The 27131-nt window shown below is 43.5% G+C and overlaps 2 protein-coding genes across 7 annotated transcripts in view; one reads left to right on the plus strand and one right to left on the minus strand.

Moving 5' to 3' along the window:
* Positions 1–3652: 3652 nt before the first annotated feature.
* CRELD2 (CRELD disulfide isomerase 2) lies at positions 3653–20212 on the minus strand. 3 transcript variants are annotated; one of them, XM_074942390.1, is made up of 10 exons: positions 18549–18698; positions 17616–17698; positions 16386–16496; positions 14333–14424; positions 12869–13045; positions 11426–11524; positions 9381–9464; positions 8185–8280; positions 6712–6852; positions 3660–4407 (listed from the first exon to the last, which is right to left on the minus strand). In XM_074942390.1, the coding sequence occupies exons 1-10, from the start codon at positions 18696–18698 to the stop codon at positions 4349–4351; spliced, it is 1092 nt and encodes a 363-aa protein (XP_074798491.1). In that variant the 3' UTR covers positions 3660–4348. The 3 variants fall into 3 exon arrangements, with proteins under 3 accessions (XP_074798493.1, XP_074798491.1, XP_074798492.1); XM_074942391.1 differs by lacking the exon at positions 18549–18698 and adding an exon at positions 20096–20212 and having other exon boundaries at positions 3663–4407; XM_074942392.1 differs by lacking the exons at positions 9381–9464; positions 18549–18698 and adding an exon at positions 20096–20212 and having other exon boundaries at positions 3653–4407.
* Positions 19007–27131, plus strand: part of ALG12 (ALG12 alpha-1,6-mannosyltransferase) — a 28662-nt gene continuing 20537 nt past the window's right edge. For 2 of the 4 annotated variants that reach the window (XM_074942385.1, XM_074942387.1), the window contains exon 1: positions 19007–19248. The gene's annotated coding sequence lies outside the window, so the exon portion shown is untranslated. Of the gene's footprint in view, positions 19249–19419; positions 19616–27131 lie in introns of those variants that run through there. The other 2 variants (XM_074942386.1, XM_074942389.1) reach the window with 1 other exon arrangement.

Consider the following 27131-nt stretch of genomic DNA (forward strand, 5'->3'; position numbering starts at 1 on the left):
GGATGTCAAGCAGAAGGGAGCATGTTGCCGCCAACTCCTATACAGCACCAGATCCTCCAGTACCAACCAGGGGGAAACCAACTCTGGTGATGTTGGCGATGGCTTCTCTGCTCTGGCACCATTCTCGGCACCCTCAGCACCTCACCCATCTTGTCTTTTGAAAGCAAGATGGCATTCTAAGGAGATGCTAACTAAGGTGTCCAAAAACCACCTTCGCATAGCCTTACCAAGTCTCCATACAGACACTGACGGAATGACAGACAACTCCATCCCCTTCCAGATGGGCCCTTCAAGACTAACTTGATACTTATGGTAGGAAGAATGTCAAAGAATTAACTACTGCTGCCTGTGCTGTGGCTAAACAGAGGGTTTCAGTCTCACAGGAGGAAGCGAACACTGGCTTCTAAAATACTAGTTAATGGGAAGTACCTTGATTTAAAAGAAATGAGTGCTGCTTTGTCTGTACTGCTCCAGCATAAAGAAAAAATATTCAGGTCAATAAGTCAGTTGCTAGTTTTTTACAAAGAACAAAGAGAGCAAGAGCACATACAATGTATGTAACTGATGAACAGCCATTTATTGACAGAGCTGTGCGGTGAGGAGTCGCTTACCACAAGAGGGCAATCACTTCACAGATTGAGAGCAAGTTCACTGTTAAGTTTGAACAAAGACAGGTTTTTGAAACAGTGCATTTGATAGCTGCAGTAACATGGTTAGATGTTTTAGAGCAGGGGTTCTCAAACTGCAGCTTGAGACCCCCTTGTGGAGTCATGAGGTTATTACTTGGGGGGGGGTCACGAGCTATCAGCCTCCACCCCCAAACCTGCTTCACCTACAGCATTTATAATAGTGTTATATATATATATATAAATTTATTGGGGGGGGGGGCTCACACTCAAAGGCTTGCTGTGGAAAAGGGGTCACCAATACAAAAGTTGAGAACCGCTGTTTTAGAGGATGCTAATCACTCAAAGTAGTTTATTCATTCCACCACCTGATCTTTTGCAATACCACTCTCATCATTTTCGCCTCCACCAACCTTTCAGGCTGTCTGTGACCTCTCTCTGCCACACTCAAACCCCTCCTTTCAGCTTTCCCTTCCACCATCTTTTAGTGGGTTTTACCCCCTTTGTCCGGGGAGGTCCTACAAGGCTCTGATCTTCACCCCCTCTCCTTCCTTTATACTGTTTCTGGGTGCCCTGGCTTCAGCTTCTGTCTCTGCACAAATTAGTCTAACACTGACTTGTCTCCCTCCATTCAATCCCACCTCAGTTTATCTGACATAACCTTGAACTTAACATAGAATTTGGCTGTGGCATTTTCCCTCCCAAACCCTCTAACCTTCTTTATCACTGTTGACAATCCTCTATCCTGCCTGAAATAAAGCCCATAGGTTGGGTCATCTTTAGTTCTCTCCCACCCTACTTCCCCCAAAAGCAGGCAATGTCTACTACTATCACTTTTCCTTCATGTTTCTGTGGCTATGTCTACACGGCAGAGTTTTGTCGCCAAAAGTTAAGCTGCTTTAATAAAACCACTGTTGCATATTGACACACTATTCTTCTTGTGTCGGCAGAGCGCATCCACACTAGCAGCTCTTGCAGTGCACAGAGGGCCATGCACTGTGGGTAGCTATCCCACTGTGCAATTGATCACAGGGTGCTCTGGGAAGGGTTTGCAATGCCTCATGGGGCAAGTAAAGTCACATGATGCAGGTTTCTCAATCCCATCATTCCATGGGCATCCTACTGTCAGCTGCTTTTCAATTGAAGCATGTAGGGCAAGAGAGGGTGTGACAGTGACCGTGTGTGTGTGTTGGGGGACGAGTGTGTCAGCATGCTGTCATCCAGCCCGTTGTCCATTTTTATAAGAACATAAGCACAGCCATACTGGGTCAGACCAATGGTCCATCCAGCCCAGTATCCTGTCTTCCAACAGTATCCTGGCCAACACCAGCTGCTTCAGAGGGAATGAACAGAACAGGTAATCATCAAGTTCAGACAGCAGCCAGAAGCAACTAGTCCTGAGTTGGGGGAGAGGGACACCCCCAACATCAGCCCCTGGCTCCCTCACTTTGCACAGCACAGCAGTCTCTCTCTCTCACACACACACCTGCCCCAGTGTTCATAGTGCAGGAATTCCACATTCATGATTTGCTCAGCTATTAGAAATTCATGGAGCTTTGAAAGAGGAGAGGTGCGTGACTATAGGGCAGCTGAGTTCAAAACAGTGAGCAGAGTGGTCACGGTAGGCATTGTGAGATACTAGGGGAGGCTAGCTGTGGTGATATAAAGAACAGCCATGTCTACATGGATGCTTTGTTACTTTAAGTTTGCTGAAAAAAACTTTATGCCTCTCACTGTTAGTTTTATTTTGTTGCCAAAAGTGGCACTGTCATGTGTACTCGTTTGGTTGCCAAAAGCTGATTTTGGCAATAAAACTCTGCAGAATAGACAAGGCCTAAGATCCTTTTTCCTTCTGTTGCTGCAGGTAGTGCTCCTATTGAAGCTCTAATTCTCTCCCAGTTTGCTTACTGTAAACATAGAATAACAGGGTTGGAAAAGGCCTCAGGAGGGCATCTAGTCCAACTCCCTCCTCAAAGCAGGACCAATCCCCAATTTTTGCCCCAGATCCCTAAATGGCCCTTTTGAGGTTTGAACTCTCAACCCTGGGTTTAGCAGGCCAACGCTCAAATCACTGTGCTATCCCTCCCCCCTTGCTTCTCAGACTGACCTAAACATGACCTTGCTTCTCAGACTGCATGAGTATAGCTCCTAAGGTTATCTTCCTTGGTCATTGCTCTAATCATTCTTCTTGCTTTTGTCCAATTTATCAAGTTTTGCAAGGTGGCAGTTTCTGGGGCACGTTGCAAACATAAGGTGAGCTCAAAATCTAAGTCTAGTTTATGGTCCAGTTCTACCTTTACTTTTTCCAATCAGTTTTTCCCCACTGTTCCCTCCTAAGAATGCAACTTATTTTATTTTGTCAATAGGAAGAGACAGTCATTGATGCTTTTCTAGGACTCAGGGGAAAAGGGGTTCTGATACTCTAGAAATCCAGTAGTTGAACTGTTTTTTCCCCCCAAGAGCAGTCAAGGGTATGCACTACCTCATTTAAAAAACTTCACTGAAGTGTAACCTCCCCTCTTCCCCACCAAAACGTAAAGTAACATGAGTTTAATTTTCAAACACTTGAGCTACCAAGTGCTGAATGTTGGCATATAAACTCATACCACTATTTTTGAAAATGCTAGCACTGTCAAGCTCATTGTTAAAGATAGTTTTTACATCAATTGGCACATGGAAAAGGTCAGATACTTACATACTAAAACTGTACCTGGTACAATTCACTAAAGAATTAATTCAAATAGTAATATTAGTTTCAATATGACCCATTGCTTTGTCATTGGCAAGATACTAATATACTGTGCACTGTATACACACCAGCAAAGTAGTTACTGGTGTGCCTATGTAGTATCTAGTGAAAACATACATTTCTAGCAACTTCAAAGAGGCAGCTGCTTACAACTATGAGCTCTTTAGTGCAGGGACCATGCCTTGGGTAGATACAACACCTAGTACAATGCAAACATTTAAATGTAACCGCTTTATTTAGGAGAAATTTGAACGCATCTAGTTTTGTAGATAACTTTCTGAAGAAACATGCCACTAAGTTTGCTCAGATAGTGAGAGCACTTTTCTCCCAATACTGAAACTGCAAAGGAATCTTTCTGCTTTCGTCTACTTTCCCCTGTAACTTACATTTAAGGCAGAGCATGGAGATAGTCTGCAACTTGAGACACACACCAGTCAAAATAAATCTTTATTGAATGCAATATTAGGCATTCAGCTTTCATTTAAGACAAGAGTTTTCCAAAAAGACTCCCTTTTACAGTTTCTAAAAGCCAAATTCTACTATAGAAAAAATATTCACGTCAGAAGTCCCCAGATGGTCAGTCCATTTTGTTTGAATTATGAAGTTCAGGATAAACTTAAGCCCCTCAAAAAGGATTATCAGTCCTAACAGATGCTAGAATGAGAAATAGGCAGTTTGCTTAAGAATAAACTGTTTTTAAATCAAATATACCAATTCAAACAAATTCTATACTTCATCCATCTAGAGTGAGGTTCGTAGTTTGAGGGTTTTATTAAACCTGTATAAAAGTGGCATTTATTTAAGTGAATGAAGAAATGCAGCTGGGAGGGCAATTAATCACTATCAGTTTCCAAAATAATCATACTGGCAACCTGCATATTCAACACCACCATTTCCACAGTACATCAGGTAAACAGCACTTTAGTCCAATAATTTAAAGTGTAGATATTAATGTCTTCCTTTGGAATGCAGATCATAAATCCTCATGTCCAGCAGATGGAGGTGCAGTTGCCAATGTCTCTACTTCTTCTCCTGTAAAAAGTGTCTCAGTTAGAATAAAGCCTCTAATTATATTTTAGAATAAGTACCACCATATGTGTCACCTTTTGACTCTGGGAACTCACTGTGTTAAGAGAAACTACTCAAGAGTATCCATCAAGAAAGAACCAGCAACATGTGTCAAGTCATACTGGGGAGATGCCTGCTTGCATTAGTCTCCTGTCTTAGCTTTATAAATTGGTTCCAGCCTACAGAGCCTGTGCTTACTTGAGCCACTGTTTCTATATCATAAGTTCCAGAGGACTTAATTAGAATACACTTATAGCAGAAGCAATCACAATACCAGCAGCAAAAAGAAAAGGAGTATTTGTGGCACCTTAGAGACTAACCAATTTATTTGAGCATAAGCTTTCGTGAGCTATAGCTCACGCTGTATGCATCCGATGAAGTGAGCTGTAGCTCCCGAAAGCTTATGCTCAAATAAATTGGTTAGTCTCTAAGGTGCCACAAGTACTCCTGTTCTTTTTGCAGATACAGACTAACCCGGCTGCTACTCTAATACCAGCAGCATAGCTTTTTCCATTTTAAGCCTTTGTTTTCACTGTATTATAATTTTGACTTAAGTTTAAGAACAAACAATTTAGGCATTTTGATAAGAAGGAGAGACACCCTCTTCCAATTAAAATAAAAGACTCTTAATGTACCTATATCCCAAACAGCTGTGTAGGAGACTAACACTTAGCAGGGAAATAAGGAGAAGTGCCTTTTGAACATTCTGGTGACATGCAGAGTTATAACCCAATTAATTCACATTGTGAACATGCAATACATCTCTATTCTGCGTTAGACTCAAAATGCCTGATCCAAAGCCCACTAAAGTAAATGGGAATATTTATGCTGATTTTAGTGGGCTGTGGGTTGGACCCATAGAACACAGCTAAGGAAGACTGCACACGTGTGGCTAACTTAGCTATTTAGTGAAAATTATACTGAAGGCAAGCATAGCTCAATCCTTCATGACCTTAGGAAGGGTGAAGGAGTTAAGGAGGGCTTCAGCACAGTATGGCTCACCTGGACTAACGGATTAAAAATCAAAAGGGACCATCACCACCTACTGTGACTGTCAGCTCCCCCATATCACTGGTCATAGATTTCCACCCAGTAATGCAAGCATCAAGCTCAATAACTTGGTCAGATTAAAGCATCTTTTCAATGGCTCTCAACCTTTCCAGACTATTGTACCCCTTTCAGGAGTCTGATTTCTTGCATACCCCAAGTTTCACCTCAATTAAAAGCTACTTACTTACAAAAATCAGACAAAAAATACAAAAAAGTGCCACAGCACACTATTACTGAAAAATTGCTTACTGTCTCATTTTTACCATATTATAAATAAATCAACTGGAAGAAAATATTGTACTTATATTTCAGTGTATCATATATACAGCAGTATAAATGACTCATTGTATGAAATTTCAATTTGTACCGATTTCACTAGTGCTTTTTATGTAGCCTGTGGTATAACTAGACAAAAATATTGAGATGAGTTGATGTACCCACTAGAAGACCTCTGTGTACCCCCAGGGGTACAGGTAACCCTTGCTGAGAACCACTATTTCAAGTGACAGAAAATCTGTCACATCCATTAGTGATCTGTTACAATGGTTAATTTCCCTGACCTAAAAATGTGCATCCTATTTCAAATTTGCATTTTCTAGCTTCAACTTCCAACCACTGGATCTATTTATGCCTTTGTCTGCCAAAATAAAGAGCTCTCAGAGATCTTCTCCTTGTGTAGGAATTTCCAGACTCTGATTAAGTTCCCTCAGAGCCTTCTCTTTGAACTTCATGGCTTGATCTCCTTAAGTCTCTCATTATAAGATGTTTTCTCCAGACCACAAATTCTTGTAGCTCTTTTCTGAATCTCCTCCAGTTTAACAATAAGATAGACCCTGGTTTGGATTTTTTTGACCCCTTACACAAGAGGGGCTCTCTCCCAAGGGGAGGACAAAAATAAAAAGCAGTAGAAGGAAAGGTACTATCAAATAGAAAGCGGACCAGTAGGACAATAAGATTAAATACTGATACTTCCTATCTGGGAATGCCTTCTCTACCCACAAACAATTTAATATTAAAGATAGTAGAACAGGAAGCCCAGATTAAGGGCTGATGGATGTGTATAACATGCACCCACAGATGAGAAAATGGAAGTGACTGGATACTCTCAGAACAAATATAGTGTCAAAGCTGTAGAGTATTCACACCTTGTAAGCCTGATATGTTAGGCATGCTGTACTAAAGTACATTTAGTTTCAGGGCCTTTTTTAAGACACTCACCTGCTTTTACAGTCTGAACACAAATACCATCTTTTTCTTCAAAGCTTTCTGAACAGACACACGTGTAACTGCCTGGGGTATTAATACAGTCTTCATTTTCTCTTACACACACTTTTTCAGCAAGGTTACACTCATCAATATCTAAAAAAAAAAAGTTAACTGCTTTAAAACAAACAACTGTTTAATTTATAGTGAAAACTGCTAGCACCCAGTTCTACGAAAGTGTCCAACAATCAGATACATAGGGGGTTTGCAAAGAACTTTCAAGACATTTAATTTCAACAAGGGAAGACAAACATTGCTCTCTTCCTCTGTGGATGTCAAGGCACTTCTAGTATATTCATTTACTGCTCTCCTCAGTACTGAAGAAGGCAGAAATCTTGCCCATAGTTTTGAATTCTGTCTCAAGAATGAGCTTGATTCTGACCTGTCTTGATTCTGCTGACTTCAGACAGAGATGTCAAACTCATTGGGAGGCGTGTGCTGATTCCATGTTTGATTGTAGATCATGGGGTGGGACAAGTTCAGGACTTTGTACTCATCTCAATATACAGCAAATCTCAGAGATGTCAGCAGAAGATTTGCACAGACATCAAGGGGAGATCAGAGGCTTTGTGTAGTAAACTATTTTTTCAGTACCATATGGTCACATTCAATAAGAAAATGCTCCTCTTTAGGCCATCGATACGTCTGCCTGTTTTAATCTTCCCTCCCCATCTTCCCTTCACTGTTTTGCTCCCTCTTTGTATGTCCTCTGTTCTTCTCTCCAAATTTCCTTCTCCACAGCAACTCCCATTTCCACCCCTTGAGGGGTTCACTCCACCTCTTTTCCCAATGCTAAAGTAACAACCAATGAAATAATTAAATGTAGACACCGAAGTATCATCCTGGGGCTTCAGAGTTGCCACTCTGATGAGATTAACAGGAGAGAGAGTACACGTCTGCTGCATTGTTTCAGGCTGCCTGCTAACTCTGGCAGACATGACAAACTACACTGTTCACATTTGCAAGTTTGCTTTTAATAAAAATTAAAGCTTAGAGTCTACATAACATGAGCATGTATAGTAATTCAGGTCAGAAATCATGAGGCCATATGTTTGACTCTCCTGAATGAGTTATCTTGTCACTATATAGGATATACCAGGAAAAAACTTTTAAGTGTTAAATGCAATACCTTTTTCCCCTGTGTAGGAGTGTCTAGTCTTTTTAGGCCTTGCTGTAGATCAGTTTAGCCATATGCAGAGTGCCTGCATATTAGAAGGGATCTTTATTTTTACATAAAACCAGTGGAGTGCTGAGCTTTTTATTTTATGAAACGTTTTGAGCATTTACAAGAGCTGAAGCTCTAACAGACTAACATTTAAAAAGAGAGACACTCAGCAATAAACCATCTTGTATTCCAGCTTTTGGAACATATGTTGATCCAGCAAGTGCACTACAGTACATTAAGAGTAACTCAAAAATCCAGCTAACCTGTACACTTTTCATCTTCTATTGTGTATCCAGACAAGCAGTTTTTACATTTGCCAGAACCTTCTCCTGTGCAGCCTACACAGCTAGCATCGCATGCTAAAACAAAAACACCATTAATGAATACTGGAATGCAGATGAGATGTAAACAGAAAAGATTGTATCTTGAACTTAAGCTCACAAATTTACATAAGAAAGAGAGGGAAAAATGTGAAAGAAATTATAGTTCCCAAAATAATACTAACTTGTTCACATGTTCAACATGGAACTACCTGTAGGCCCCTCCCCATCTCCCCCTAATCAGGACTGGGCACTATTATAAGGATGTTTAATTTGGAGCTCATCAGGGGCTGTCCTATTGTTCAGTTAGTTTCTTCACTGTTGTGCATTTAATTTTGTAATCTTTAATTTGGATTTTGGGGAGGAGGGTTATTCAGCTTCCTTGATTTGAAAACGAAACAAAGAACATGAAAAGAAACTGCCTGTTCTGGTTAATATTAACATTTAAACATTCCTTGTGGGCAGTGGAGGGTACCCATTATTAAGCTGAATAGTTTCTACTATTTAGCCAGACAGTTTTCTGCAGTGAGGGTTTAACATGGCAACAATACATTAGTTTACATTGTGAGGACTTTGAAATGGAAAAAAATATATTTAGTTTTCTTCAAGCATTCCAGAAAAGTCCACTTTAAGTTGAAACCAAGCACAGAAAGTTTGGTCAATAAAGAAAGTTTCAGAAAGCTAAGAGCAAGGAAAAGCTGAAAACAATTAATGGTATTCTAGGTGTAACTATATCATCATTTAGTGCTGCAAATAGTATAAGAGGCTTTAAGTGTTTTATAAACAAAGTTGATTTATAATGGTGACGTACACAAGGTTGTAAAAAAATTGCAGTATGTGTCATTACTAATACATTCAGATTCTGAACACCAGCAACAAACTTCAAGACACTCTACAGATGATGTCAATTATACAAACATCCCTCAAATGAAATATGAAAAAAGGAAGAGGGCACAAACAGCAAATTCTCTTATTCTAACTTGTGGTTAGGACAGAAAAAAATTATAGTTAAATTAAAAAAGGGTATTTTTGAAGCAACAGTATTAGTCACGCTTGTCTAGCGGAAGAAAGTAACAGAATTTGTTCCATTCTATATAGATCAAATATTATTCTAAATGTTAAGGTAATTGAAAGGAAACCTTTGCATATAAAAGATCCATTTGTGTTTAGACAGTACTGATCATCTTTGCAAGGAGAAGCTTCTACAGCACATTCATCCACATCTGAAACATAAGAAATGACACAGCTTATCTACAACTGTGGAATGTGGTTAAGTTAGCATAATGTTTAAGTGTTAATCTTCAACATCCTGTAAGAACTACTTTATACAGGTCATGATCCAAGTCCTCTGAAGTCAATAGAAAGACTCCCAACCAATAGGTTTGCATCAGGCCCACAATGTCCTGAAAGCAAAAAGTAGTCAGTGCCCAGTATTAATTTGCCCAACTTGAAAAAGTATATTTGACACTCAAATACTAATGAAGTTTCATAGTACATAGTAAAGTTTCAAAGCTGTATTAAGTCAATGTGTTCAGTAGTAAACTTTTGAAAGGAGAACCATAATATTTTGTTCAGAGTTACAAACATTAAGTTTTGAACAACCTCCATTCCTGAGGTTCTACTGTATGTAACTTGCAATATTCAGACTTGCAATATTCAGACAGTCACTTCTACCTCACTCGAACACTTCTGCATTTGCTGCTCCCATGTTACTAAGCCAGCAAAGTGCTCTAGGTGTTGTTAAAGATACAAGATTGAAGAGGAAAGTACAACACAGGATTGGAAAAGAAATTAAGTTTGATTAACAAGCCATGTTGAACATTAATGCCACTTTAGGAAGCCAAGTACATGCTCATTTTGGTTGTAAATTCAAGGAAAGGGTGCAAATCCACTCAACTAAAAATCAGACAGACAGAGTAAGGCTACTTGGGTCATCCTTGCTGCCCACTTCTTCCTGCTGCTGCTTACATCATAACTATTATTTCCTTGATGTAACTTGTACAGATTCTTTTCCTACAGTGTTCTACACTTACCTACACAAGTATAGACAATAGCTGTAATTCTGTTGATTGTATATTAGTTTTCATGCCAGTCACTTCTAAAGGGGCCATGTCCACACAAGTTTTCTTTGTTTTTTTGTCCAAATTGTATCTGATCCACTTACTACTGCTAAATTTCTGAGGGTCTCGGTGGACCACTTAACGATCTTTCCAACTGTCATTTGTACTGTTAGCTAACTATTGTAAAGCAATTTGGATAAAAGCGCTATTAAAAATAAAAAAACAATTTTTTTGTTCTATAAATAAAAGCACACTCATATTTTTAATATCAGTAGTCTTACCTTTTTAATGCAACGGATGTGCCCTCTCTCCCCTGCCACGGCAGCCCCTGAGCTGTGGCTGGGAAGGAGAGGGTCTTTCCCCGGCAGCCACAGCCCTGGAGCTGGGGAAAGTCACCTCTTTCTCTGGCTGCCACAGCCTTCGCATCCCAAATTCCCCCCCTCCCCCACACACCTCTTCTCACCCCACTTCCCCCTCCCACCTACCCTCTATTCTCCGCCAGGGCGACCACCTCACCTTACATGTGCGTCTTTTCCAGGGTCCAGGCACTTAAGTAGCGAAGCCACGCCTGCGTGGCTCCACTAATTAGGTGGGTGGCCCTTCATTCTCTCATGTCCGGCCACCCAGGTGCACACCTTAGAGGGAACTATCTGCGGACCTGCTATAAGTTCTCTTAGGCAATCCCACAATACATAGTATGATGCCATTCAAGGTATTTCTAAAGCACTAATTAAAAATATTTAGTATTCAAATGTACCCACGTTTATCAGCAACGCGATATTTGATATATCTGCATTTGTGGTTCAGTGGATTGCAGATGCAAGCTTTCAGTTCAGATTACTTGGTATATCTCAGACTGAACATTTGTTATGCTGTTGAAAAGCATTTTATTGAGAAAAAGGAAGATATCCTTCCGGTATTGCCATGCATTATGTTACAAGTCAGGAATCAAGAGACCACCATAAATCACAGAACACATCTGAGCTAGTTTTCAGAAGGATACCATAAATGCTCTTATAGTGGAATGGTTTCAGATTGATGTGGTCTAAGCTTATTGATGTTCACTTCAACTATTTTTTAAAATGTGTTTAACTTTGTGTTAGCATGGACAAGACCTTGCTTACCCACACAGGTTTCTTCCTCATTTTTGATCCAGCCCTCTTTACAATCTTTGCAGTCTTTGTCAGTTGAGCCAGTGCAAGTTTTACAAGCATCATGGCAAGCTAGGAAAAGATTTTGAGCGGTTAGAGCTACATTAACTTATGCTTTAAACAAATTAGATTTTCTTTCAAACTGTAAGTCTTCAGGCAACCAAATACTAGGATTGACCAGAAATTACCTGATCACATTAACGTATAAATATGATTCTTTATAAAAAACTCAGATTTATTCTGATCATATATATTATTTTAGTTTTAACCACACACACTACCAAAATCTGACCACCTACAGAGTGGAAGAGAGCAAGCATTTTAACTAGCAACACTATACAACTAGCTGGGTTTTTTGTTTTTGTATTTTGCATAAGTGTAATGAAGAGGTGGGACAGAATGTAGTGACCCACATTAAAACTTAGTAAGTACAGAGAGGTTGGCACCCTTGTGTTGAGAGGAGAGCCATGAGATTATTTGATCACTAGAAGTGGTTAGAACCAAATTTCACCTCATCAGAAATATAGCAACTCCTGCAACCCTTTGTTCACTAGCACAGTGTTGGGGCACTAGTTTAGTACTAACCCAGAGCAGTGTTACCTACTGAATCAGCAAACTTCACTTTTCTTAGCACATAATTTTGCTTTAGGATCCAACAACCTGAGATGGTACTGGCCTCAAAAGGCTTGGTGAAACATGCTATGCATCCAGCATTAGGATTTGATACTACTGGATAACATTTCTTTAGATCATAATATGAAGCAAGTCAGATGGAAAAAAAGTGCTTAATAACTGCGTTATAACACTGCCAAATTGTGCTACTAATAGTTCAGTTAACATTAAGTAACATTTTTAGTTAAATCCTACAATCATGTTTTTTAAGCTACTAAATTAGTCTGCTCTGCACTGAATTGCAAAATTAGACTGTGAGGTTTTTTATGTTTTAGATGGAACTTGAAAGTATTTTCAGCCAAAATCCATTTAAGTGACCAGGACAGGCTATTACACAGGCTATAATATAGACCATTATATGGTAACCTACGGTCAAAATTTCATAGGATATTTGCTACATATTTTAATGTATTATCTTCTGCCATTAAAATCAATAGTTACATTTAAAAATTGAATTCTGCTACAAAGTTACTTAAAGATTATTGTCAGAAGAGATTAACAAAAAACAAAGACCGTTCAGAAGAACGATTTGCCAGATCCTCCACCACCATGGAACATGTGCATGACTGATACGTCTCACTGTTAAGACACAGTAATTTAACCATTCTGATTTTTTCCCCCCTCTCATTTGTTGTCAGCTCATATCCTCTACTTGCACGATTTTCTAAGATATTTTATTTAATATATTAGAATTCTTAACTACTAACAAAGGGTTATACAAAGATGAAAGCAAATGCTAGTTACCTGCACAAACTGAATGTGTATCATTTTTCAGGATGCTGTAATAACCATCAGCGCAGTCTAGACAAAACTCTCCTGTGTACTCCCTGTTACAACTGCATGATCCATCCCCACCTCTAGTGCCATCTCCATCACAGTGACCATTTCCATGACAAGGCCTTTCTGATCCACCATGACATGCTACAAAGAGAGTTAAAACATTATAACTTAAAACTTTTCATTACTATGGGGTAAAAAAACCTTGACATTCTAAACAGGAGTATTTTCTATCTCCTTCCACCCATTCCCAAATTAGCCAATAAAAAGTGAGGGGGGGAATTTATTTTTCACACTAGAAGATCACATCATGTGCAGAACCTCCTCATAAGTTGTGTTCTACTCTTGAAACCAAAAAAGAGTCCCATGACAGGGTCTTACTTTTGTACGTCAGTATACAGGTCAATGCCAATAATCAATGTCTCAGGGACATCTGAAATTAAAATAATGTGTTTCAGATAAAGACTGGTTTTCATAAGAATTTTGGAGTTATCTGGAATTTACCTGTTGTGCTGAATTTCTTTTTAGATCATTTCTTGAAAAACAGATGTAAGAAAATAGATTTGCTGAAAAAAAGGTAGCAAAGAGGCTTAGATTGAGGAATGACCCTACCCTTTCCTCACTTGCACATACACATCCAAATGTTCTAACTCCAACCAGCGCCAGTATGAAATAGCTATGTCTGTGCTATCTGCTTACTGGAGTTTTGACTAAGTTAATTCCACGTCTTAAATGAATATGTGTTTCAGGAAGACAAATTTCATGTACTTTGGAATTCATTTAGTTAGGCTTCATCTATTTAGCAATTAACAAAAAGACAGTCGGATTGCGAAGAGTGATCAGATTGAAACTGCAGACAGGTATTAATGGCACTACTTATAGGAGAGGTCAATTTTTGATCTAATCCACTCCTCTTCCCACCCACTTCTCCTACTCTTTTCCCAGAATCACCTAGCGACTGTGCTTCCTCTGCTGCTGCTCCTAAACCTCTCCAGCTGCCTCCCTCCCATTTCTCCTATCTCCATTCCACCTGATCCTCAACTGCGGATTTGCCTGTGTCTTCCCCAGCAGCCTCCAGGATACTTCGCTGTCTCTGGCCTCTCAACTGCTGTTCCATCTTCAGCTACACTAGCTACTGCCATATGTGCACACGCTTCCTGCTATTTACTATACTACTATTGTATATAGATCACCATGGTATCTGGACACTAACCCTCATTGTTATGATTCTGCCTGCTCAGCCCCACTTCAAGATACCACTTCCCTCTCACCTCTTTTGATCTGGACCCCCATTAAGTCAGATGGAGTCTCCAGCAAAGTTCTATTTTTACAAAGTGGTTCAGGATAGACAAGCATTAGATGACTGGATAAAACAGAGCCAGCATACTCATGGGTTTAAAATGACTAATATTTTTTAATTTAAAGAAATACCAAGGCAGTCTGGTCCATATGTTCCAGCAGGGCAGCAAACTTCAGTAGTTTCTATACAAAACCATTTAAACAAGTCAGGATACTTCTTCTTTCTGTAGAATAGACATTAAATTTCTTAAAAGGAGTAAAGAGTCCTGTATCTAGCTCATCACACAACTCAACAAAACTCTACTGTTTGAAATATACATGTTTAACACAATTCTCAAGAGTAGTGCATGGGCAAACGTCTCACCTTGGCTGACACTATTATAAAAAAAGTGAAGGGTAGTTTTGGAGGACAGAACAAAAATAAATCAAAACATATGGATTAAATAATTTTAAAATGTATCACAATTTTTTTCTGTCAACAATGGAAAGAGCTATCTTAATTCAGTGACGCCTTCCAGAAAGAGCTATCTTAATTGGATTCCTAAATGAAAAGATTTCAGAGTAGCAGCCGTGTTAGTCTGTATTCGCAAAAAGAAAAGGAGTACTTCTGGCACCTTAGAGACTAACCAATTTATTAGAGCATAAGCTTTCGTGAGCTACAGCTCACTTCATCGGATGTTCATCGGATGCATCCGATGAAGTGAGCTGCAGCTCACGAAAGCTTATGCTCTAATAAATTGGTTAGTCTCTAAGGTGCCACAAGTACTCCTTTTCTAAATGGAAAGAGGTATCTTAATTCAGTGACGCCTTAATTCTGGAAGCCTTCCAGAATCTCATGGTATTCCAAAACCAAATTACTTTAAACCTTTTCTGTTTATTACACACCTTTCATTATTTAAAGAGTTTTTGTAGCTCTCATTTCATATCCCCTGACTTTAAAAAATACAGGGAAAGGTAAACAGTGAGGCAACAGTCCAACCAGCTAATTTTTTTCTTAAGGTATGGAATATAGTATAAACCTGGGCAACCTGCGGCACATCAGGGTAAGCTGATTGTGGGCCACGAGACATTTTGCCAACATTGACCTTCTGCAGGCACAGCCCCCTGCAGCTCCCAGTGGCCGCGGTTCACCGTTCCCAGCCAATGGGAGCTGCAGGAAGTGGCGGGCTGTAGGGACGTGCTGGAGCACATGATGAAGTAATACAAGCATAATTGGCCCTACTAATCCCAGGTTAATTTGGCAGAACTGGCAGTTAGAGGGGCTACTTTTTTACCTGTAAACTGAGAAAATATCTGGAATTATGGAAGAGATATGGAATCCTACAAAGCCATCCTCACTGAGTATGATCTTTATTTATTTATATTACAGTAGTACGTAGAAGTCTTAACCATTGATCAGGATGGGAACAGTAACAAACCATGGGATTGCACCAAAGGCTATTAGAAAAATGCTACAAATTCACAAGGGATCAAATCCCTGGACTCACATTAGCATCAACCTTCTATACAGTGAGTTAGTAAGCCAGGAAAACAACGAAAAAGAGGCAGTATGTACACACTGCCTGTGTCTTTAAGGTAATGTTCATATAGGACAAACAACAAGAAACTCCACAGGCTCATAGATCTAGCAACTGATCCATACAAAGGTAAATAGAACAATATGCCATTTATTGTGAATAATCTTTCAAAATTTAAGAAGAGCTAGGTCTTTTTTCTCAAGGTACTTGAACAGAGATCTCAAGATACTTTTAATAAGAAAAAAGGTTTGCCAGGGTGTCTTAGCTAAATGTCTACCTTTCCTCATTGCTGTACCGCATGCCAACTGGGTACTACCGTTCAGTCCAGAGATTGCTGCATTTCATAATACTTTGTGTATAGAGGTAATAAAGTGCTTTTAGAGCCTTTGGAATGAGAGGTGCAGTATAAATATAAAATAACCTCAGAATAATTTCATAGCTACACTATGCACTTTCTCCACAGTTTACCCTGATTCCATAATCTTAATTGATCAGTGACCACACAGAGAAAGAAATAGTAGCTTCTTACTGAGTTATTGTAGCGTGAAGGGGGAAAAAAGTGAGGCTGAGCTGTTCTTATTGATCAGACAGAGGATTTGGTAAAGATGGACTGTCCTCTTAGATATTTATCCACAAATAAAGACCTCACTAGAGATTTTGTTACCTACAGTTTGAACCACCAGTTCTCTATATGTTCTTCATGCTCTTCTACCATGTTGTTGCATTCAAAGTTACTGCTGTCACACAGGTTCTCTATGATCTCTACAAGACGGATTTCGCTAGAAGGGGAAAAAGTTACAAGTTTAAAATTAATTTAAGAATGGTATGTGATCACTGAGTATCTAGACTCCAACCTCTTAACTTTTATTACATGATCACTTTGTGGTGTGATTTGGGCTACTTCCCAAATATAGCATCAAAACAAAACAACTCTTGCAGAAGCATTAAGAGTTAGCTAATATTGCATCATCAACTAAGCAGCCAGCACCAGTGAAGAACAAAATCACAAGAACCACTAATTTTACCAGTTATATTTATAGATGATAGTGGGTTGCAAAGGAAAAAAGAAATAATTTTCAACCACAATATTTTTAAAAATTATCAGATACTTATATTTATCAGTAAAATCAGATACGGGCAAGCAATATAAATCCACAGCTTTGGTAGTTACTCAAATCTAGAAGTTTCATGCTAGCATCTTATTACTCAGAGACCAAATTCAATACTGAATTTGCAGATTGGGAGAAGAATGCAATTCAAACTGGCAGGTTTTTTTATCCTGCATATGCAAGAAATAGGAAGGTAAAGCATAAACTATTCTAGCATTGAAACAGGGAGAAAGTCTGGACCTTTGGATTGCTGTCTGTCAAAGTTGGTCCAATAAACAGTATTACCTCACCCTCTTTATCTCTCCAATATCCGGGGACCAACACTGCTAAAACAACACCACATTCTACAATAGTGCAGGCATTTAGGGACCGATTATTTAACAAACTCTAATGCAACAAATACGACCACATCTTGGGATTAAGATCAAGCCTATGATAGCTCTGACAGAGAAAAAACAAACAAACAAACAAACTACTCAATAAATGGCTAAATAACCTCACAAGATTTTCAACAGCGTGAGATAATGGAGCCTAGTTTTTGGTGGTGTTGGTAAAAATCAGATAGAGGGTTAAAACACTGGACTGTAGTCTTCACCAAAAACTGCTAATATCCCTGGAAGTATCAAATTGGTTGTATTTGATCAGAAGTCATTAAGAACACATAGCTTTATTTTATTATTCTACAAAAAATATGTTCAATATTTATGCTTTTGTACAGACTGCTATAACATTATGGCAGATGAGAAGCATGGCTTGGTCATGAAGTAAAAGTTCATAGATATACTGTACCTGGATTCATACTTGGATAGTGTTTTCTCTTCCCAAGCAGTGTTCCCACCACCAAAATTCTTTTTTGCTGTATCCGCCAATCCCTACAGAAAGCAAAATACTTTTTAAAAATAAAGTTTTATTGAAATAATTATCCGTGTAGACCTTTACTATTAAAAAGGTAATCACATTTTAAGTGTAATAGGGGAAAAAAAGCAATATTTATAACTTTCACAACATGCAAAGTTGTGATAGGTGCCTAACAAACAAGATTTTGAAGCTTACCATCAAATGTTATATGAGACAATGCGATGAAAGGCAATGGGGGCAGGGAGGGGGGTTAGAAGAGAGATAAAAAAAAAAAAAAGGTAAGTTACAATAGTACCTGGTGCCTAGATTGTCATTTGCATAATAAGGTTCTGGAATAGTCTTTATTAAGATTGATTTCCCGGCTGCCCTATGGGAATGTGAGTGAAGTCCCAGCCTCACTGAAGTCACTGGAAGTTTTGCCATGGAGTTCAATGGGGCCGGGATTTTACCCCAATACTCGGATGAACGTTCCCACAGGTAGCGTCTCACACACACACACATACACACGCATCCGTAGAACAGAAGAGCCAAGGTGACAACAAAGAGCCGGAGCAGAGTCGCTCCCGCAGCCGGCGCGTCACACCGGGCGGAGAATGAACCACTGCCCGATGTGCTGAAGTCTCAAACCCCATTACCTCAGCAGCCCCAAGAAGAGATGCGAAGGGAGCCTCTCGCCCCAGCACACAGTGAGGCACGGACCGCCCCTGCCCCGCCAGCAGCCCCGGACCCCTGGGGCGAGGCTCCGCTCTAGAAGGGCACACCAGGCTGGGCGCCTGCCCCGCTCTCGGGGCCCCGGACGCCGGGGTTCCATCTCCGTGGGCCCCCCGTGTCCCTGTGACGCGCGGCTCCCCCGGCCGTGCCCACCTGGTTGAAGCGGTCCGCGATGCCCCGGCAGGTGGCGCAGGCCTGGCGGGGCCGCGGCCCGGCGCCCCGGGCGGGGGGCGGCAGCAAGGCGGCGCACAGCACCAGCGCCGCGGCCACCGGCGCACAGCCGCGACGCGGGCCGGGTTTCATGGCGCGGGGGCAGGGGGAAGCGGGCCACAGCCGCCCCTCGCTCAGGAGCCGGCCACCGGCGGCGCCCCACGAGCTACCCTCACAAGCCGCTAACCGAGCCGAGCCACACCGGCCGGCCGGGCCCAGCCCCTGCCCCCATTCGGATTTCCGCGTCAGCCCCACGCATACTCCAACCCCCGGCGCCCATTGGAGCAGACAGCGAGCCCGTGGGAACGTGGCCCAATCAGAGCTCGCCACGCTCGGGGCCAATGAGAACGGACGTGTAGGCCCGGGGCGGAGATAGGCAGGAAGCTGCAGGAGAAAGAGCAAGGGGCGGGCCGGCCGCACGCTCAGCGGCCATTTTGAGTCCGGGCAGCCGGGAGCCAGGCAGCGACCTCGTACCTGGCGCCCATTTCTGTTAGAAGCTGCGCGTCCAGGGGCTCGTATGCCTGCTGTGGGTGCGTTGCCCGAATCCAACATGGTCGCCTGGAGCCTCTTGTACGGTCAGGTGATCTGAGGCGGTCACCTGCGCCCTGTGGGAGGCGGCCACGTGGCTGACGGGCTGTAGCTGGTGAGTTCAGGCGGCTGCGGAGGCAGGTTGGCCCCTGGCTGCTAGGGGTGGAGTGTGAGGGGCGGCTGGCCAGCCTGCAACCCCTTCCACACCTCAGTCTTCTCCCCCGGGGGTGCCCCGTCGCGCGGGGCGCCGGCGCCTCCAGGGGAGGCGGGAGGGGACTCAGGGAGGATGAGGGGGATTCCTTTGACTTGTCCTATCCACGCGTGACCGGCCCTCGCGTGACCGTGTGGCAGGCACGTCGCTGTGGGACACTGCGCGAGCCCCGCCGACTCCCCTACCCACAGCGCTGTGCAGTGGACTGAGCGGAGCTGCCCGGCTCGCGAGGTGCCCACGGGGAGAGCTGGGGCTGCCCAGTGGAAGCAGGGTGAGGTTTTCACTAATGCGTGGAAGAGGCCAGGGCTCCCGTACGACAGCACTGGCTGCTGGAGGAATGCACACACCGGAATAATAATGTGCAGGGAGGGGGGCCCATCTGGACATGTCTCACCCCTGCCAGCTGGGAGCGCGACTGAACTGGGTCATTGAGGAAGCTGGGCGGAGAGTGTAGGGAATCTAAGCTAAAGGCAGGGCTGGTGCAAGGATATTTTGCGCCCTAGGCGAAACTTCTACCTTTGCCCTCCCCCCCCCCCCCCCGGCCTCCCACCACCACACATTGGTTCATTGATGGGCAAATCCCAACGAGCCCTTACAGACCCTAGGGGCCGGCCGTGCCCAGGGGCTGCTCCCCAGACCAGGTTTCTCTCTCCTCACTCCCTGAACCCCCCCTCCCACCCCCTGTATAGCCCCCCCACGAGCCCTCCCCTCCCCACCCCACCCCGGCGGCCCCAGCCCCGAGTCCACTCACTGGCTTTGCCGGCTTGGGCCGCTGCAGCAGCTCGGCAGGGAGGAGCTGCCTTCCGGAGGCACTGGAGAGCCAGAGCATCCCGCTTGTGGCGGCGGCGAGCCCTAGTGATGGAGGAGCCGGCGCAGCCAGTGGTGAGCTGGAGCCGGTTCGCTGCAACCAGTTGTTAAATTTAGAAGCCCTTTTAGAACTGGTTGTTCTGTGAGGGAGGGCTTCTAAATTTAACAACTGGCCAAAAGTGGCGCCTTAGATGCCAACTCCATGGGTGCTCCAGGGATGGAGCACCCAAGGGGAAAATTTGGTGGGTGCAGAGCACCCACTGGAAGCTCCCTGCCCCCAGCCCCATCTTACCTCTGCTCCACCTCCTCCCCTGAACACACCGCCCTATTCTGCTTCTCCGCCCCTCCCTAGGCTTTCCGCGAATTAGCTGTTCGCGTGGGAAGCTGGGGCGGGCTGAGAAGCAAGTGGCGGCTTCGCACTCAGGCCCAGGGAGGCGGAGGTGAGCTGGGGCGGGGGGAACGGACATGAGGAGGGCCGCCCACGCCGCAGCAGGTAACCCGGGGGGCGCTGAGGGAACCGCTCCCCACCCCAGCTCACCTCCGCCACCCTGGCTCTGAGCGCGAAGCCGCCACTTGCTTCTCAGCCCTCCCAGGCTTGCTGCCGAACAGCCGATTCACAGGAAGCCGGGGGCGGGAGGAGGTGGAGCGGAGGTGAGGTGAGGTTAGCTGGGGCCGGGTGTGGGGTGGGGAGCTGCCGGTGGGTGCTCTGCACCCACCAAATTTTCCCCATGGGTCCTCCAGCCCCAGAGCACCCACGGAGTCGGCGCCTAAGGCACCACTTTTGATGTGATCAGTGGGGGGAGTGGCCGCTCCCCCTGCTTCCCCCCTAGCTAGGCTACCCTGCCCCTAGGAGCCAGAGGGACCTGCTGGATGCTTCCTGGGAGCTGCCCCAGGTAAGCACCGCCGGAACTCCCTACCTCACCCACCGGCAGGTCCCTCTGGCTCTTAGGGGTGGGGTGGACATCCGCTTCGGTAGCCCACGAGACCCTCCTGCCCGGTTCTGGGGGCAGTCAGGGGACAGGGGAGGGGGGTGGATGGGATAGGGGTCCCAGGAGGCGGGGGTGGGCAACGACCCCCTCGTGGGATGAGGAGGGAACCGATTGTTAAGATTTTGGCAGCTCATCACTGGGCGCGGCACGGGGGTGCAGCAGCCCTGCAAAGGCGGCGGCGCAGCTGCCCCCCCGCTCCTCCTGGCCAGGCTGCGGCCCGGCACCCCACTCCTCCGGGGGGCTCCTGCAGGCTGCAGCAGATGCATGAGGGCACCAGCCCCCATGCGCCCCCGGTTCCCCTCTCACCTAGGGTTACCATATTTCAACAACCAAAAAAGAGGACGGGGGGGAGAGCCCTGCCCTAGCCCCACCCCCATCCACTCCCTCCCACTTCCTACCCCCCTCAGAACCCCCAACACCCCTCCACTGCTTCTTGTCCCCTGACTGCCCCCTCCTGGGATCCCTGCCCCTAACTGCTCCCCAGAACCCCACCCCCTACCTAAGCCTCCCTGTTCCTTGTCCCCTGACTGCCCCCTCCTGATACCCCCGCCCACCCTAACTGCCCCCCTAGGACTCTACCCCCTACCTGTCCCCTGACTGCCCCAACCCTTATCCACAGCCCCGTACCCAGACAGACCCCTGGAACTCCCATGCCACATCCAACCACTTCCCGCCCCCTGACATGCCCCCAGAACTCCCGACCCATCTAAACCCCCCTACTCCCTGTCCCCTGTCTGCTCCGAGCCCCCACCCGCCCCCCGAACTCCCGGCTCATCCAACCTTCCCCCTGCTCCCTGACTGCCCCCCGGCTGGGACTCCCCTTACCATGCCCATGCCGGTCAGACACGGCTCCACGTGGAGGCAGAACACGCTGCCGCGCACAGCCTCTCCCCCACAGAGTGCTGAGGCAGTGGGAGGGGCAGTGGCTCACACTCCCGGGAGCCGCAGAGCCCGAGTGTGGTGACGGGGGATGCCCGGGGGCCGCCACCCGTAAGCATCTGCTGTAGCCTGCAGGTGCCCCCTGAGGAAGAGCGGGCGCTGGGCCGCAGCCTGGGCAGGAGGGGTGGGGGACACGGATACTCCCTGCTAGTGGCGCCACCGCGTTTGCAGGGCTGCTGCCCCCCTGCGCCGCGCCGGCTCCTCCATGGCTGGGGCTCGCAGCCCCCACAAGCCGACGCTCTGGCTCTCCAGTGCCTCCAGAAGGCAGCTCCTCCCTGCCGAGCCAGGGCACCGCTTTTTGGCACCCCTAACCATTTGGCGCCCTAGGCAACTGCCTAGTTCGCCTAGTGGTTGCACCAGCCCTGGCTACAGGCCATGCGTTTAAAATTAAACCAGGGTAAAAATTTGACAAAAGTTTGTCTTTTGACAACATAGGTATAAATATTCACATCACGCATCTCATAGCGTTAAACTATAAACAGTCTATTTGTAATCATATCTCTGAAGCCATTCATTCTGTCAAACACCCTTCCTTTAAAGGAAAACTGCACTGATTGGCTCTAACACCTTCTGGAAAGCGTTCCCAAAAGGTTATGAAATGACGTAATAATCGTGGATTGTGTTAACATTTATTAGAAATAACAAAATATTTCAGGATATTTTTTAGGGCTGTCAAGCAATTAAAAAAATTAATCATGCAATTAATCGTGCTGTTAAACAATAACATGATACCGTTTATTTAAATTTTTTGATGTTTCCTACATTTTCAAATAAATTGATTTCTGTTACAACACAATGCAAAATGTACAGTCTCACTTTATATTTATTTTGGTTGCAAATATTTGCAGTGTGAAAAACAAAAGAAATAGTATTTTTCAGTTCACCTAATACAAGTACTGTAGTGCAGTCTCTTTATCGGGAAAGTTGAACTTACAAATGTCGAATTATGTACAAAATATAAACTGCATTAAAAAACAAAACAATGTAAAACTTTAGAGCCTACAAGTCCACTCAGTCCTAATTCTTTTTCAGCCAATTGCTCAGACAAACAAGTCTGGTTACAATTTGCAGGAGATAATGCTGCTCGCTTCTTGTTTACAATGTCACCTGACAGTGAGAACAGGTGTTCTCATGGCACTGTTGTAGCTGGCGTCACAAGATATTTACGTGGCAGCTGCAAATGAAGATTCATATGTCCCTTCATGCTTCAACCACCGTTCCAGAGGACATGCGTCCATGCTGATGTCGGGTTCTGCTCGATAACTATCCAAAGCAGAGTGGACCAACGCATGTTAATTTTCATCATCTGAGTCAGATACTGAAGGACATAAATCCACACCGTGTAGAAGTCAAGCACAGGAGTTTATTACTTACAGCACTGACGGAGTGTCACCTTGCTTATTAGGCTCAGAGACACTGTCAAGCAATTGATTACAATGGAATAAATGGATTTTCCATGGGCAGGGGAAAGTGACAGGGTAGGCAGTCCCACACCCCCAGATAGGTCTAGCAGCAAGACATAATAGCACAGTAACCAATGGTCAAAGGTTACATAATGGTCTGCCCATGGTCTTAAATTGACAAATTAACATTTAACATTTAATTAGTACTTTAATAAATGTATTAGTATAAAATATATATATTGAATTCTGATTTGGGGTCTGTAGGAATGAAGTAGCTTCTTTGATTGTCCAACGGATACATATCCAAGGGTAAAAGCAAAGAAACAGTGAAAGTATATGGCAATAAAGATTGTCTTTCAAGTTGTTCATTTGTGTTTTAAGGCAGGCATTGGTCCCTGGGAAAGGGAGATGGGAGGAGGCCATATCTTATACTGAAATGCTTGAACCTTTCATAACCTCAAGGTTGGATGTGTGGGAAGAACATCTTCCTACAGAAGAAACTAACACAACAGAAACAGGGCTTTGTTCTATTTGCAACTTTGAATAAGGCACAATTATTGCCCCCAACATCTGGCGTTTTGCTGACCAGGCATATCTTAGCAAAAGCAAAGTTATCTTTGGTTATTCTACTTTCTCTTAGCTAATTGCTATTTGCTAGGCCTCTGACCTCTTGACCAAACTCTGGACTTTGGGCCTGTACACAAATCCATATACCAGGTTATTACATCAGCAATGGATTTTAACCCTTCAGTCCCTCCTCTTGACCCTAGGGGTTCCCTAACCCGCCAGGTCAAATATACCAATTTTAATTTACCCAGTCTATTTCGGAGTTGCTGGTAAAGCACCAATACCATCAGGAAGGTCAGGTTAGACACTCCCCACATAACTTGACAAAATAGCACCCAGATCCATCCCCAGGGGACCTTATTACCTGAAAGCATGCTCCACAACTCGTCCCTCTCAGACTTTGGATTGCACTTCATATTCTTAAACCTTGGGTTGAGTCCTGTAGCTATTTTTAGAAATCTCACATTGATACCTTCTTTGCATTTTGTCAAATCTGCTGATAAAGTGTTTAAAAAAGAACATGCTGAGTCATCATCTGAGACTGCTATAACATGCAGTATATGGCAGAATGTGGGTAAAACAGAACAGGAGTCATACAATTCTCCCCCAAGGAGTTCAGTCACATATTTAATTGACACATCATTTTTTTAATGAGCATCATTGGCATGGAAGCATGTCCTCTGGAATGGTGGCAGAAGCATGAAGGGGCATATGAACGTTTAGCATAGCTGGCATATAAATATCTTGCAACGCTGGCTACAAAAGTGCCATGCGAATAGCTGTTCTCACTTTCATGTGAGATTGTTAATAAAAAGCCGGCAACAGTATATCCTGTAAATGTAAACAAGCTTGTTTGTCTTAGGGACTGGCTGAACAAGAAGTAGGACTGAGTGGACTTGTAGGCTCTAAAGTTTTACATTGTTTTGTTTTTGAGTGAAGTTATGTAACAAAAAAACCCTGCATTTGTAAGTTACACTTTCACGATAAGGAGATTGCACTACAGTACTTGTATGAGGTGAATTGAAAAATACTATTTCTTTTATCATTTTTTACAGTGCAAATATTTGTAATAAAAGATAATATAAAGTGAGAACTGTACACCTTGTATTCTGTGTTGTAATAGAAATCAATATATTTAAAAATATTTAATAAATTTCAATTGGTATTCTGTTGTTTAACAGTGCAGTTAATCGTGATTAAATTTTTGAGTTAATCGTGTGAGTTAACTGCGATTAATCAACAGCCCTAATATTTTGATAACCTGGTTACCACCATTGTCTATAGAAATCTTAACAAGTTTTCTCCTCAGATTTGCAGTCCAGAATTATAGCCTTCTTCCTTTGATTGCCCCGAACTCAAGAGATGTTAAAACCTAGAAAGACTACTATGATGTGCACTACATCACCTCACTTTATAATGAAGCCATCCCCTCCCTGAAGGAAAAAAAAACCTGGTATAGGCCTTCTAAGTTTAAAAATACTTTTAAGGCCACCTTCAAAACACATTGTCAAAGCAGCTGACACAGCTCAAGGAATTAAGGATTTGCCTTATTGTGGCAAATCCCAAAGGGATGTATCTTCCTTGCAGCCTCCTAATTCTGAACGCACTTAGAGTCAAATAAAAAAAAAAGAAAATCTTTTTGTTAAAATTTTAATGTTGCAAAACCAAGCACTCAAAAGTTAAGATTGTATAGGCAATCCTAACTCAGGTCACTGATGGGTATGCAGTCTTTAATTACATGATCACTGTCTATTTTTTTCTACAGGACCTCTGCTCCCATCCAGTGCATTGTGGACAGTGCTTTGAGTAGAAATCAAGGTTACGTAGTAAATGAAAGTCTGTAGGACCACTGACTCATTTGTTTTAGAAGTTGGAAGGCTTGTAGTGAATAAGGCAGGGGACTGCAGGAAGAGAAAGGATGGTCTCGTGATTAAGGCAGTTGAACAGAACCCTGGATAATTTGATTCTCTCCCTGCCTCTGCCACAGAGCTCCTATGTGATGCCAGGCAGGTCACTTAAAGCAAACTTTTCAAAGGTAGTCACTAATTGTGTGTACCTCATTGTTTTTGGTGTCCTGTGGGGAAAAAAAAGTAGTGTATGATCAGTAATTAAAGGCCGTATTATAATGCACATGCATCTGGGGGGGAAGGGGCAAATTTAGGATTCATAAGCAATCTTAATACTGGCATTTCCTAACTTTTAAGTGCTTAAGTTTGCAACTTTTTACACAACTATGGTAAAACAATGTAAATTTCTTAAGTTTTAAACAAACCTTACCTTAGTTCCTCCTGCATCCACCTCTAAGAGTTCTGCCTGTGTCTTGCACTGTTCCTTTTTGGCCTTCAGAGCTTTTAGCTCATCAGTTGCTTCCTATGTTCCAGATGTAATCCAGGCATCTTTCTTCTGCCCCCTTCGCTGGCCTGCTACTTTCTCTGTTGTCTCAACTACCATGTTTTTCCAGTGTGTCTTCCAGACTTTCATCAGTCTGGTCCTGAAACAGTAGAACAGTTAAGTGCAATCTGGAAATTGATCTTTGTTTTTTTGTCCTGGAACTTCTTTATTGCTATAACATTCTTGTTTCCATTTTTGTGGGGTTTTTGAGTCTAAGTTGTAATGTGGCCATTCAAAAATAATGATCTGAGCCAACATCTGCTTCTCTGCTGACTTTGACATCCCTCCAGGAAGATGCCCATCTCTTAGATATACGCACATGGTCTGTCTGTTTGATAGTTGCATTCTCTGATGATCTGAGTGTGAGCTTTTGAATCCTCTTCTGCTGGAAGAGATTTTTATGGTTTTTGTGCCACAGAGATTCAAGAGCCATTCACCATTATCAGTTTGGATGCCTGCCGCTGCTGTGCCCATTACTTCTTTCCATCCAGTACAGGTGTTGCTGATTTGTGCATTGAAGTTGCCTTTCATTAGCTTGATGTCATGAATAGGCATGTCATCCGATACTTGGTGCAGCTTGCAGATGGTGGGAGACCCTGGTGATGCCCAGTTATCTATGCTGCGTGGCTTATACACAGGTTCCAGTTTCCTAATCCTTGCAAAGGGGGACCCTACCCTTTGTGGGCTTTCT

The sequence above is a fragment of the Natator depressus genome, chromosome 1 (assembly GCF_965152275.1).
Source record: "Natator depressus isolate rNatDep1 chromosome 1, rNatDep2.hap1, whole genome shotgun sequence".
Classification (NCBI taxonomy): domain Eukaryota; kingdom Metazoa; phylum Chordata; order Testudines; family Cheloniidae; genus Natator; species Natator depressus.